The sequence below is a fragment of the Archocentrus centrarchus genome, chromosome 5, assembly GCF_007364275.1.
Source record: "Archocentrus centrarchus isolate MPI-CPG fArcCen1 chromosome 5, fArcCen1, whole genome shotgun sequence".
Lineage (NCBI taxonomy): Eukaryota > Metazoa > Chordata > Actinopteri > Cichliformes > Cichlidae > Archocentrus > Archocentrus centrarchus.
In genome coordinates, this window is record NC_044350.1 from 6,399,373 (window position 1) to 6,414,346 (window position 14,974).

The 14,974-nt window shown below is 41.3% G+C and overlaps 1 protein-coding gene across 2 annotated transcripts in view; it reads left to right on the forward strand.

The window, feature by feature from the left end:
* The first annotated feature begins 566 nt into the window (after positions 1-566).
* shq1 (SHQ1, H/ACA ribonucleoprotein assembly factor) overlaps positions 567-14,974 on the forward strand; it is a 36,079-nt gene continuing 21,671 nt past the window's right edge. The window contains exons 1-9 of one of the 2 annotated variants that reach the window (XM_030728576.1): positions 567-635; positions 1,568-1,728; positions 1,867-1,931; positions 7,532-7,660; positions 7,760-7,920; positions 8,008-8,120; positions 8,205-8,302; positions 13,251-13,408; positions 13,967-14,020. In XM_030728576.1, the coding sequence (XP_030584436.1) occupies positions 1,586-1,728; positions 1,867-1,931; positions 7,532-7,660; positions 7,760-7,920; positions 8,008-8,120; positions 8,205-8,302; positions 13,251-13,408; positions 13,967-14,020 (921 nt within the window). In that variant the 5' untranslated portion in view covers positions 567-635; positions 1,568-1,585. Of the gene's footprint in view, positions 636-1,099; positions 1,424-1,567; positions 1,729-1,866; positions 1,932-7,531; positions 7,661-7,759; positions 7,921-8,007; positions 8,121-8,204; positions 8,303-13,250; positions 13,409-13,966; positions 14,021-14,974 lie in introns of those variants that run through there. The other variant, XM_030728575.1, reaches the window with a different exon arrangement.

Consider the following 14,974-nt stretch of genomic DNA (forward strand, 5'->3'; position numbering starts at 1 on the left):
TTTATAACCATCAATAACAGTTAAATCATACAGGGGCTTTGACTTTGGCTTCCACTGATTCAGTATTTTAAAGCAGTATTTTAACTAAAATGTACAGGTTCTGCCTGGGGATGATCAGTGACAGAAGAGGAGAAATAAAAATGATCTTCTGAAAATACTAACTTAGGAATACATAGATGTGGCTTTTTTTTTCCACACCACTTACACTGGAAGTGCTTTCATCATGGCCAAAATTAAGAGAATCGAGTGATTACAGAAAAAAAAAGTTTCAGTGTGGGCCTTCATATTTAGGTACACCCATAGATAGGCATGTGCACCAGTGAAACTGCTATATTATTAAAAAAATAATCACCAATTTTTATTAAAGCATCAAAAGCAGCTAAATTTCGTTATTGTACTCCATATCAGCATATATCATATTAATAGACAAATACATGTTTTCAATATTTTAATTATTGTTACAGCCAAAAACTTTAGATTTTTCATGTCAATTATTGACCCTGATTGTACTTCGGTGATTTCTTTATATATCAGCATATTTTACTGCCGTTTTTCACCACGTATTACGGTAAAAGATGGACGCTACATCAAAGAGCAGTCGGCGCAGCTTTTTGGGATAAGTCAGGGTATTTTGGGTGAGTGTGGCTTCATGTTAACTTTTCCCCCCAACATGCGCAGTTTCAGCGATTGCTTAAATGTCTCAGTCAATCACCGCTACATACAGTAGAATAAAAGTAGTGTTAAAGCGACTACTGTGCTACGGTAGCCCGACACATGTGTTAGCTTGCTTACAGGCTAACAGCGAGCTAACCGCGAACGGAGCTCCGTTTAAACATCAAGTAAATTCGTTTGTCATAAAGATTATCGACACATGCGCTTGGCTCATTAGCTAGCACTTAATGTAGCGTAATTGTTATGGTGTGTGGTTAAATTCCGGCTGTTGAAAGGCCAATAAACAGCAGAATTTTAAATAAATTTTAGGCTTTGAGGAGTTTGTGTACAGTGTACGTACAGACCCAGACCTACTTTGCTGTTGGAGCTTCGCGAGACTGCGGTAACGTCTCGTTAATGATTTTTTCCTAAAATTATTAAGAAATTACTTTCGCTTTGGGAGATGACGGGTATGCCGGAGATAATTATAAGTCATTGCAGTTTGGAGACCATGTTAAGGCAAATTTTAGAGATCTCACGTATTTGTTAAAAAGCATTACCAGTTTAAATGTCCAGATTTTTTAATGCGGTTTGGTATGATGCGTGTTTAGGCAAGTGAAAACATAAAGGACGAGTTAAAAGCTGGGTATTAAGCCATCATAAATACACATTTTATAAGTTACAAAAGACACAAGAAGCTGACCGTCATGTTTGACACAAGCTCTGCTGATAGTTTTCGCTGCCAGTGGGAGGCATGTCTGCTGATTACGTGGTCAGTAACATTTAATAGAGTCATCCACCAGGTGGCATGCTATATTCAGCTGGCCCGTGTTATTACTGCCGGGTAGACTGCTGTGGATTGCATTCCTACATACAGTGTAGCTGAACCCGAGTCCGCCTGTCATTAATGCTGCAGGTTACATCATCATTCAAGATGATAACTCCTGCGTTTGAGCTGAGCCAAGAGCCTGACTACCTGATCCTCAGCATCCGCGTGCCCTACACCAGAACATCAGAGTTTGACCTTTACGTTGATGGAACAGATTTCAAGTTTTATGCAAAGCCCTACTTTCTTAGGTGAGTCTATCAGTATGCTCATACTTATTTAACGGTTTCAATTGGCACCACCTCCACTGGGCTTAAATTAGCATTCAGAATATATTTATATTTTGTGATTGTATTGATCTTAATAGTGATGTAATATTTCATTTTCAGGTTAACTCTTCCTGGAAGAATTGTAGAGGATGGAAGGGAAAAGGCAAAGTTTGACATAGATAAAGGTGGGTTGCATTATTACACGATTACAACGTATGCACGATGCACAAAACGGTACAACTGCAATGAAATGCTTGGATGTTTCAGCTGATGCATGTCTTTAGCTTCTTTACATGAGCATGACTTGCAGAGCATGTTAAGATACCATATATACAAATGAATCCCTGAGAATACTGACCCCCCCCCCCAAGTTTTGTTCAAAACTGTATTATGTTTGAATGTCTCTCACTCAGAGATCTATAAAATATCAGTGCTCTATGAAGCATAAGGGAAAAAATAGCAACTGTTCCCTTTGCCATTGTTTGTCAAAAAAAAAATGCTGAGCTTTGTTTTAACTTGTGAGAAAATAGTTTTTTTTTCAGTATCAAACACACTGAAATTAAACCAAAGAATCACACCAGAGCTTCCATGAATCCAGAAGCTGAATAGGAGCTGTGAGGAGGAGTTCTTACCTTTTGTATGGTTACAGTGACAATACAGACAGAGGTGTAGGGTGAAGGAGAGACTTATGGCATGAAACACAGGTTCCTGGGACACTGTGGTAACATTACTGTTCAAAATTTAAGGTTTAAGGTTTTTGTGAGGTGTGAATTGTTATTTAACTCACCGGTTTACATTTAATTAAAGCCTAAAGTTTGCATAATTAAAGATGTAGATGCTTTGAGTGAAAGGTGGATACTATTATTCAGTGTTTAGTTGTTCTAAAAGGCACTCTAAGGAGGCAGAGTGCCTTTTTCTAGTAAGTGAAAAACAGGCTAAAAATGTACTATCTAAAATTAGTATCCCATTTAATATCACAGTGAGGTAGGTAGGATGCCTTGCTGGCTGTGAATTCTCCTGACAGTTACCTGCATTATTCTCTGCTTTATACCAGCTCTACTCTATATACAGTCTGTGGTCTTAACCATCCATCCATTTTCTTCTGCTTATCCCTGCAGGGTGAGAGGCAGGGTACACCCTGTACAGGTCGCTAGACTGTATACAGTCCACAGTCTAAAGTTAAGACCATAAACTGTGGTGAATAGCAAAAAATTTTGCTTCAAAAAGGATTTTTCTAGATAGATTTTCTTATCAGGCACCATCTAAAAGATTTAAGGCCCTGTAAAGATTTTAAAATAAATAATGATGCTGTATCAGTATTGCTAACAGAAATTAAAGGTACAGTGAGTAAAATCTCACCACTAGATGTCAGTATATTGCAGTCAACTAAATTCAGTTTTCTTACTGCTCCCAATTTAAGTGTATAATCCTACCTATGGTGGCCGCTGAAGGACAAAAACTCTGGCCACCGTTCAATATGCCGGGTGTCCATGTTGGTTTACTCTGGAGGAGGCTGTAAAACTGTGTGAAAGGAGTTTGATACGAGTCGATGAGTCAGTGAAGCTCACTTCTGTCTGATGACAGCAATACTGAGTGAGTTGCTGAGGATATCCTGAACTTTTCTGTCGGTAAGCGCTGCTGTTTTTGCCGCTGTTAGCAGGTGTAAATGAAATGAAAGTCTTTGAACTTGATCTAACTCTTGACACTTGGCAAATAAATTCTCATATGATGTGAAAATGTAATCAAACTGCTTATCAGAGGGAAAATTTTTGTTTTTTTTTAAAAAAAAGGGCACGCAAGCCTAACATCCATCCATCCATCCATTCTCTTCCGCTTGTCCAGGGCCAGGTCGCGGGGGAAGGAGCCTAAGCAGAGAACATTAGCTGGCATAATGTTAGCTTATAACCAGATGCTGTTTAGCTGGCTCGTTTTCAGCAGTCTGGAGATGGGAGGGCTGCATGTCCTAATCCGCTGACAAGTACCTGCGACTATATCAGGAATAAATAAACATGGTTATGCAGTTTTTGTGTGTTAGAGCCCTGACTTCAGTTCAGGATATGAGGCTTGAGGTGAGGACAAAGAGGATGAGGTGGAGATTAGGAAGGAGAGATGATTTGATTTTTTTTTTTTTTTTCCCACTGGGAATAAAATAAACAACTTTTCTTTGAGTTTCATTTACTTTTGAAAAATGGTCAAACAGTACAGACAGTGTGACAGCAGTTTGCATGTTTTTGATAAAGAGGGATTGTTGTTATCTGTTTGCCATGGTCACAGAATATATTCAGAACATTGTGTGCAAAAGACGGCTTGTACATCAGCATGCGGTATATCTGAAAGATTAGATGGAGACAGAATAACACAATATGGAGCTTTTCATTCAATAAGGTCAGCTTGACACAGAGAAGTAGAGTCTTAAAATATTCCATTACAGACATAATTGGTAACACGACTTCCTTTGTTAATCCAGAATGTGATGAGATTCCTTTGTTTCTGCTTCAGAATGTGAGCGCACTTAAATAAAAGGGGTCTTTGTGACACATCCTTTCACTACTCTCTAATAGTCTAGTTTAAATTACTCAAAAATTTGACCAGAAATGGGGCTTGGCTCAACTTACGTGTAACTTTTGGAGCTGATCCAGATCTGGATTCTTTACTTTTGTGCGATGCCATAAAATTTCACCTTCCCAAATACAGCTCTAATTAAAAATGAACAATTTGGAGCCAGTGTCTTGGTGTTCCCATTGCTCGCGCGCGGGTATGCGGCCTTGGACTGCTTTGGTTTCATACATGATGGCTGCACATCATGATAGCTGTGAAACTGTAAACTCAGTTTAAACATGTCATGTACATGCAACTCAAGATCACTTTTAGAGCATTAAATTCAGTGACAATGATGTGGTGCCTTAGTTGATTTTTAAATCGGGGCTTTAAAAATCTGGGTGTCATTTTAGATAGTAGTTTTAAAATGGAGAAGCAAGTAAGTGCTGTTACCAAAATCAGTTTTTACCAACTCAGAGTCATTGCCAAGGTAAAACCTTATCTCCCGCAGCAGGACCTGGAAAAAGTTATTCATGCTTTTATTACTTCCCGCCTGGACTACTGTAATTCTCTGTACTTTGGCATAGATCAATCATCTGTGCGCCGCCTGCAGGTAGTCCAGAATGCGGCAGCTCGTCTTTTAACCGGTTTAAAAAAGCATGAACACATTACCCCAGTCCTGTCATCCCTTCACTGGCTCCCTGTCCGTTTAAGAATCGATTTTAAGATTTTATTGCTTACTTTTAAAGCCTTAAACGGACTGGCACCTTTGTATCTGTCTGAGCTGCTTCACTGTCACACCCCTGTAAGAGCTCTGAGGTCATCGAACCAGCTGCTCTTACAGAGGCCTAAAACTAGACTAAAACAGAGAGGTGATCGAGCTTTTGCAGCAGCAGCACCAAAGCTATGGAACGATCTACCTCTCCATATCCGCACAGCTCAGACGATACACACATTTAAATCTCTATTAAAAACACATTTCTTTTCCTTGGCATTTGGCTGCAGTGCTACCTCCTTTTAGATGATTGTTTTATGGTATTTTATGGTACTTGTTTTAAACGTTTTAATTTTTAATTTTCTTATGTTATTTATTGTTCTTAATGTTTTTATTTATTTATTTTTATTTTATTATTTTATTTATTTATTTATATATTTTTATTTTTATTTAGTATAGTCCTTGGGGTTACAGATCTTGTACAGCACTTTGGTCAACGTCGTTGTTTTAAATGTGCTTTATAAATAAACTTGACTTGACTTGACTTGACTTGACTTAAACCCTGTGCTCAGTGTAAGTTACCTTGGTAATCGAGCTAGGTGAAAAACTAGATCCACAGCAATAATGTTCTTGGTCCAAACCTGCCGGCTGGCTGGATCCTTTCTGTGTGGAGTTTGCATGTTGTCCCTGCTGGGCTTCCTTCCACAGCCCAGAGACATGCATGTTGGGTTAATTGGTGATTCTAAATTGGCTGTAGGTGTGAATGTGAGCCTGTCTCTCAGTGCGATGATCTGGCAGGCGTACCTCACCTCTTGCCCTAAGACAGCTGGGATAGGGTCCACCCCTCTCCTCCCTGCCCCTCCTTTCAGTGACCCTGGATTGGATAAAGTGTTAGGAAAATGGATGGATAGATTTATTAATTTAAAGTCAGATAAGGATGTTTAATGGTTTTTACTGTTGAATACTGATTTTGACAGCATACTAATAGTACATATATATTTGATGCAAATTGCAGTGTAACCATATTTGCATTGTTCCATAAACTTCATGGCATATCCTAATAAAAGTACGGCTGTGTTTGCATAATATCGGTGATATTCTTGCAGTCTATGACCGATCCTTGGGGCATCTTTAATTTATGCTTCAGTCAATCAATAAACTGTAAATTAGCCTTAGCTGATCGTGTTATTTTTATCTCATTTAAATGGACGCTGGAGCCACGTTTAATGTCATAATGATTACAGAGTGCAGGCAGCTCTTTTGCGCTGAGTGGAAGCTCATGTGGGATTTTCTTTAACTCTTTAATGAGCAAATCATAATGACTGTGAGCGTGATGTTGATTACTTCCTGTTACTGCGGTCTGTCTTTGACTTTCCCTTGCACATAATCAGTCATAATGAAGCCGTCTTTACGCAGACATCTGCCTTATGGACTCTGACACCTCGTTGCCTGTCTGTCAGCATGGCCCCAGTGAACACGCTGTGTCTAAATAAGCCTGTAACATCTGCTAATAAAGCTCCGCTAATGAGTGTCCTTGTTTAGACTTATAATGAGCAATCATTAAGCTCCCTCTTCCGGGCTCTCCATTCTGCAAGGCCTGCAATTCGAGCAATTAGTCATCTTCCATTGTAAAGCACTTCAAAGCCCTAACACTTGGGTGCATTGAAAGTTTATGAGGTCTTTAGGCAACCATCAGATTATCTCTGTGTTGTTGCCAAATCATTCAAATCATCAATCTTGTATTGCCTATTTAGTTTTAGTAGCAGGTCTGTGAAGCAGCTCCTTAAGTGTAAGGCATGGTATGGGCAGATGGCCGCCCTGGTGTAACATGCTTGAAATCAGTGACTTCACTAATCCATTATTTGAACTGATTAATGCTGTATGGTGTTGTTAGACAGCACTCTAAGATCTTCTATGATGGTTATTATGCTGTCGCATTTAAAACGTTCTACCATCTAAATCCTGATGTCGGATTACCCCAGCTTCATGTGAGATCTAAATACAGCTTTGTTTGTCTCATCACCCGTCATACATGCTCAGATTAAGATGTTATAAAAATGCATGCAAGCAAGTAAATATTGGTAATTATCTATCTTTGTGGGTCATTCTTCTCATGTTTTTTTTTTTTTCTTCCCAAAGTAAAGTGCAGGTCTTGAAACATCTTAAAGCATTGAATTAAGCTACAGAAAAAGTCTCTCTCACCCTGGGTAGGGAGTAGTGTTGGTTGAAAAACAGTTTTTGTGTCTGACTGGAGGCTGTTGTTGGAGATGTTGTGTATTTCTTGTGATCTAAAGTATGGAGACTTCGGACTGTGTGGGCAGTGGCTGCCTTTCCACTGCAGGGGGGAAAAAAATGTGCTTGTTCTGACTGTAGAGCTCCACTCAGGTTTTTCTGCTCACAGGTACCTGCCCCTTTCATTCAGTTAATTATGCCATTAGGAATGATATATAATTAGATTAAGTACTTAAGTACATTAAACATGTGATGTGTAATGGTTAAAAACCGTCCCCTTCATGTGCTGTGTTGCTGTAGGTCTTTTCACTCTTTGGGTCCCTAAGGAGACACCGGGAGAGCACTTTGAAGGTCTTCAGATGCTAACAAGTCTCCTCGCCCCAAAGGGCTCCCACTCAGCAAAACCACTGGTGGAAGATGTGAGTCCTGGTAAGTCATTTATTCACCCGCTTACCTTGTTTGTCTCGACAGTGTTCAGTTTGTTCACGTGGGTAGATCTATGATTGTGGCTTTTTATCATTTCAAAAGAGTGCAGTCAAAGGGCGGGAGATAATGAAGATGAAGATGAAGAAGACTTTGATTGGCAGGTTGAGCAGGAGATTTTCACAGAGAAGTCTGAGGAGGAGCTGAGAGCTCTGCAGAAATATGGCTTTGGCAATCAGAGGTCTGGAGTATTTGCCCGATTACAGGTAAGACCCATGGGTAAAGGTCGTTTGTAGTCTTGAACTTTCCTTTGTTTTGTTTTTAACTCACGTGTGCTGTGAACGTTCTGGCAGGAAGAGCTCAGTGCCGTGATCGACATCAAGAACCCAGAAGGAACATCAGCAGCAGAGAGGAGGCAGGCACGGCTGGAAGCAGAAGCATCCGCCTTCTCCTCTGACCATTACCTGTGAGTTTAACGAGGCTGGAAATCTCTGACACAAATCCACTTTATTCCTGTGCTATTTTTACTTACATCCACGTGTCATTGCAGGGCTGATTTGTTTGAGGATGATGAAATAAAAGGGCTGCTGAAGTTCAGGCCATGGTGGACAAAGCTGAGTCCGTCCACAGAGCAAGAGGGGGAATCTGGTGAGTTTATGTCATCATTTTAAGTCTTTACACCATTCAATCTATTTAGTGTTGGCATGATATTATAATGGATAATGTTAAAATGTTATTACTGATACATAAAGATGTGTAATCAGTATTGTAGCTTGATGACACACACAAAGTTTGTATCTACTGTAGCGAGGCGTCTACAACAAAGGTTTGTTTACATTTTTCTTTCAATGTTTGATTTGTTGTAAAATATGACATCACCTGAGTTTTTAGAACTGTTTAAATTGAACCAACTTTAGAAGAGCTGTGACTCCCACTGACACGTCTGTGCTGATTGGTCCTGATTGGACATCTGTGTTTTGTAATTGGACAATGGTTGTATGGTTCATACATCTGATAAAAGGAAGCTGAAGTTGGTATATAAACAGAAATTCAAAGGAACAACATTTCTCTAGGAGATAGAGTCGAGGTATAAAAGTGCATTAAGCTAAAATACTCTGCATAGTAATATCTGAGTACTTTAAAACTGGCCCTGCAATTGCATTTTAGTGAAGTACTGAAAGTGCAGTATCACTGACCGAGAAACAGGAAGACCTAATACCTGAGTGCAATGGTTTATTGTGTGGTGTAATGGGTTTGCATGGTAAACAGGGGCAAGTTGCATCTGCATTTTTACATATGTAGCATATGGTTTCCCATCCTCAGTTTGCACCTTTACCTTCAGTTATTTAAAGCAATTTTACACAGTCTGTGACATAACTTGATGAATGATTCACATTTATTGGAACGCCAACAAAGTAATTACAGGATGCTACCAGAAGGTGGCATGAAGTTTCAAAAATTAAGAGGGCAATCATGCATTGTTTATGACCATTTTCCTGTTTGCTGTACTTTAAATCTTCCCCCAAATGCTTTTGTGAATTGAAACAGAGAGAGAAGGAGTCTTATTGCTGAGCTTGCCAGACACTGACAGTATATTGAACCCTAAAGGACACACAAGTCTTTTCAGTGCCCCTTTCTAAGGAAAGGACAGACCTCTGCTAGCTTTCTGCACTCCCTGCTAAAGTGCCTCGGGGCACTTCAACAGGAAAGACTCTTGTCATTATGAAGGATTGAACTTGGACTTTCCCTCATCACTCCATCCCTCTGCTGCCTGTTGACTAATTTAAACCATTATTTTTTTTTCCTTTCTGATAAGTTCCCACCCGTTTACATTAACGGGCCTTGTGTTTAGATTGAGAAGAGCTGCTTGCTGTCTGGAGGGTCCCAGTTTCCTTTCTTTGTTCAGCCTCTTCCACACGAGCGATAGCTTATGAACCCCGGCACTCTAAGAGACTCTGTAATTGTGCCATCCAGCTTTCCTAACAGCCTGCTAATTCCAGAGCTTTCACTGCGGCTCACGGCCACAGCCTATGTGTAGTGAATGGATGCTGTACGCTTAAGGGAGGATTTAGATTAAACAGATAGCAGTGTTGCTGGAGGCAGCGCTGCTGGTCGTGCTTTTACCAGCGCTGACGAGCAGCCATCAGTCAGCAAGGCAAAGGCCATTAGCTTCATCTTAGAGTTTAGCTTCCGACGAACATTACGGTTCACTGTAGCTCCGCCGGCTCCCTCTCCTCATTCTGCATTCTGAGATGGAGTGGCTCAGTCGGGAGCCCGGGCGTAGATAAATGGGCCAAATTAAACTTAATGGCTTGATTGACAGCTCGAATAGCATTAGTCTCAGCCGAGTGTGAAGAATGGCGTCGGTCAGGAGATTTAAGCGGCTTGCCATCAAATCTTGAAAGCGTGCTCATGATTTTAACTGTTTGCCATATTTTTCAAATGGAGAACTACAGTTCCTCAATCTGGGTTTCTAGATCCACCCCTCCCTTTCCTTCCCTCGCTTCTGCTAAGCCTGATATATATGTCACCTGACAGATGGATGTGGACCCGAGTGCTAATGAAGTAGAAACTGGCCCCTTTGTGCTCTCCAGTGTCAGGGCCAGCGCACTGACAGGCCACAGCTGTCCACTGGAGGCCTGCATTAACGCACCGGTCCAGCCTAAATGTTCCTGACAGCTTTGCCTCTCTCTACCTGACACTCTTTGTTATGGCTGGGTATAGAAATCTGACCTGTGACCAGCTTAGATAGTCTCCTGTTGATTTAGACTGCAACACTACTCAAGTCTGAACAGGCTGATCATTAAATGTCCCTTTGATTCGATTCTTGACGTTATCACAGTGTCTATGCGCAGAATTAACCGACTCTGTTATGCGTGGTCACACTTTGACCTCTAGCGTTTGTGTGATTCTGGGAGCATTTTCCAGCCCTCAGCAGTATTTTGACCAAGCATATTTGCTCCATGCCATCCGGCCATCTGGACCTGTAGAGAGCAGTGACGAGCCAGGCTTCCGTTCCAGCAGGAGGATTTAGGTCAGAAATTAATTTGCAATCAGCAGAGGTCCTCATAGGGTGTGTGCTAATGCCCACTAGAATTGACTGGCTCCATAGTGGAGATGAATGAATGTGGCAGTGGGTAAATCAGGTATGCAGAGTTAATAGAAAATATATCAGCTGCATGAAGCTGCTGTGTCTGTGCTGAAGGAGAGAGAGGGTGCTTTGTTTTCCTCAAGTGCTTATGCATCCTGGCATTTGTGTGCATGTGTGTGTGTGTGTGTGTTTGCATGCATGCGTGCGTGTGTGTCTGAGCGACATGGATGCGCATTCGCTTAGATAGCTGTTACTTAAGCAAGTGAGTCACTTTGGTGTTTTATATTTATAGCTTCTCCCCTTATCTCAGTGCCTGTGTCGCTATGTTTGAAGAAGAGTGGGGGTGCACGTGCATGCAGATTTTTGTGTCTGAGCTCTCCCTCTGCAGCTGCACTGACGAGGGACTCAGGTAGTGTCTGTAGGGAGCTAAAACCTGACGTAATGCAGCAGGAATCTCCTTCCCAGCACAGCCAAATTCCCACTGCAGCCAGAGAGATCACTCTGAAGCACTGCCTGTATATAAATATGTGTGTGTGTGTGTGTGTGTGTGTATTTGCTCTAGCCAGCGCACACCTTGCACATCAGGGGCTCAGAGCAGGGACTCTCCTTTTCTCATGCAGAGAGAGGAATTGCTTTCAGCTGTTTAATAAGCTGGTTGGAGGAGAGAAGGAAAAAAAAAAGGCAGTTGAGTTACAGCACATTGCTGCAGACATTCAGCGTGCCTTTCAATACTGAATGATCGCAGATCGCTTAAATGGGATTGAAGTCTGTTTGTGTCGCCCCATTAGGCTTGCCACAGATCCCCATTAAGCAGATGTCTCTTTCAAAAGGCAACAGTTAGTGAATTTGCAGAGAGAAAGGAAGCCGAGGGTTTGAGATATTTTCACATTACAGAGCTCTAAATTTTCTTAATGCAAAGCTGTTCAGCTTTAAAACACACGCAGCACTAATAACAGTGGCTCTGCTAATTTAGCTTATTTAATGTGGGACTATTTGTCTTATTTTGCTTCTGCTCCTCAACACGGAATTTAATCAGCAACTACACCACAGCCATGCACTGGGCTCCAGTCAAAAGCAGGGTGTGGAAACGCTGTGCAAACCTTCAGTTTGCTTTCCACTGTATGAAAAAAACTGGAAAGTTTCTTCTTATTCTTCCCTTATATATGCAACAAGACACAACTGTGTGTCAGTTTGCGGTAAGGAGACCATTGTGATGTAGTGTGCTATAATTCCCATCCTAGGATTGTAAAATTGTTGTAAGAAACAAACGGCAGATAATTGAGCATGAAGTATTTTTATATATTTACTCTGGTGTTCATTTTCATTAGTGTATGTGCACTGACATTTCTGTAGCACTTTTCTAGTGTTACTACACGCTCAGAGCAATTTACGCTACAAGCCACGTTCACACAGCACTTTGTCACATTTAAACACCAGAGCAAAAGCCATACAATTACAGGGAGAACATGGAAACTGAGCACAGAAAGGTTTGTGGTTCAGCCCAGGAAGGGTTGAACCAACACACTTTTCGTTGTGAGGTGACAGTGCGAACAGTTTTTCAGTAAAATAGACTATAATTGATTTGAATAAAAGTTCTTGTAAGGATGTGTGCAGCCACTTTTGTGGCACGGTGTAAAACAGAGAGAGGAACATCCCTCTGATGCAGTCATTTGGTTGTGTGGATTCTGGGATTTGAAGAGGTGGAGAATCTTTGTGTCTTAGCCTCAGTTTAAAAGAAAATGGACCTAAAGATTGTTTTCCTTAAAACAAACACACACACACACACACACACACACACACACACACACACACACACACTCCACAAAAAGGATGTCTAATCCAGCATCGTGTGACTAAATGACTCTGATGAAGCATACTTGAGTTTTAATTTACAACCGGGCTGTAATCTGTCATTTCGATTGCTGTACTAGTTGTATTTCAACAACGATTACGGATGTGTGGTAGTATGAGATTCACACCCAGTATACACCAGGTATTTTATTCTCACATAAAACAGGCCAGGACTGGTCACAAATCTGTCCCCGTTTAACCCTAACTCATGGCTCGTTGTAATTCAGAAGCGCTCTTTTGTCTGTTCAAACTAAAACATGAGGTTAGCAAAACGGCATGCAGCTCGTATTTATCCGGCTTAGCGTGGACATAATCTTAAAGACTTATTGTGCTAAACCTATTTTTATTAAGCTGTTTATCCCTGCAGTGAAACTATGCGCCTCACCTCGATACGCGCTGGTTTCAATATGCATTTGACGCGAAAGTCGTTAATTTGCGTCTTTAACTTGTGGCTGTGGAGCTTTGCTAAATGATGTGTTGGCTGTGTGGACTGTTTGTAAAGTCATTTACCGACAGTATGTCAGGAGCTCACCTGTGAAAAGGAGCCTAACCACTGCGACCTCTTCTCACACCTACAGGTGGATTCTTTTTTTGTGTGCATCAAAAACTAGAGTCATTGGTTGTTTTTACTGTGAAATCCTTTCTCTCGTGCAGCTGTACCGTTCACCGATGACGAGAAAGAGCAGCTGAGGAAATTCGCCAACCGCTCCTACCTGCTGGACAAGACGTCTCGTCACCAAGCGTGGCTGAGCCTTGTGGACATCCTGCTGGCTTACACCTATGAAGTGCGCTCTACAGAGGGGGAACACAATGTGAGTGTGTGTGTGTGTGTGTGTGTGTGTGTGTGTGTGTGTGTGTGTGTGTGTGTGTGTGTGTGTGTGTGTGTGTGTGTGTGTGTATACGTATGTGTGAAGAGGAAACTCCTCCTGAGCAGCACTTAGCCTTGGATAACAAAGCCCTCTATCCTCACATCCTTTAGACCGCCTTCCATTTTGTTCAGAGCCTTAAGAGATTACCAGCAGATCCGAGAGCTCAGTCCAGGTCTCTTTGTGTCACTCAGCTAAGGTAGCTGCAGCAAAGCGAGGGGAACATATTTGATTGCCTTGTTAAACCATGTGGTAAATATTTGATACAGCTGAGCGTTGAATTATATCTCAGCTATGAAAACAAAATCCGTCATAGGTGAATATTTTAATTCCACTTGGGATATTATAATATGGAGCGAGCCCAGAACAAATTCCCCACTTTATTTCAAATGGCTCGTAGCCTTTTCTTTGCTGCGCTGCTTTCGCTTTACTTCGGTGGATGTTCTTGTGGTGTTTCCTGTCTGTTGCTGCTCCAATGATGAGTTGTTGTCTTCTTCCCTGCAGGTGGAGTCACCGTGGACTGTCAGAAAACTCAGTGGGACTCTGTGCTGGCTGGAGGTGAGGAAATTATAATAATACAATTGGGGGGGGGGGCAAGAGCAGGTCCTGTTTACTTGGTATTAACTTAGAGTTTACTGTTAATTTATGAGCAGCGCGCATAATTAGACATTATATTAAATGTGCCATTAGATGACTCCCTGTCCACATCCAAATCATGGCAGATCAGCGGGCACGCTGATGTGTTACTCTGCCGTCCTGTGTCTTACACTCATCTCCACAGTGGCAGCTAGTTTTACAAACTGTCTTTTATCATTTTAAGTTAAGAATGGCATTGGTAGCTGCTTGCAAACACTCTTTCTTGAAAGTCAAAAGTTATAAGAAAAGTTTTGTGAAGAACCAAGAAGTGACCTTTTCTGGCATTTTCTGCAGTCTTCTTTTAGCGAAACTTTGTAAGAAAATGTTGTGGCTGTATTGAACCATGAACTACTGAAATAACACAATTTGAATATAACCAAGAATGTAATAAATAAATCTAAAAGTTTAGCTCCTCTTTTGTTACCCTCTTGTTATCCTCTCAGACTCGCAGCGCAGCAGCAGCCGCTACTGTCTGGCGGGTAGGCTGGATGTGTTAAAAAGTAATTAGACTCCGGAGGTGAATGTCAAAAGGTTTTCGAATGCATCTGTGAGTCTGCTGTGTATAAAGTTTCATTTTGTGTAAATATATTGACACTCGGACTGATTTTCCTGCCGTTTCCGTTACTTTTATTTACACTGAGGTAAACGGACTGAGCCCAGGCTCCGTCTGTCTGTCAAAGCAGAGTCATTGGCAGCAGTCTGTGTGGTCTGCCTTACTGTCTGCTCACAACCTGCCACCAGACCATCACTTTTGTGTATAGAGTGTGTTTGAGCAGCATCATACACAGGGGTTTCTCACTGTATATTTAGCTTGTCTGTCATCTTTTCTCACGGCCACAATTAGATTTTTGATTAATTGAAAAGAAGAGATCAAAC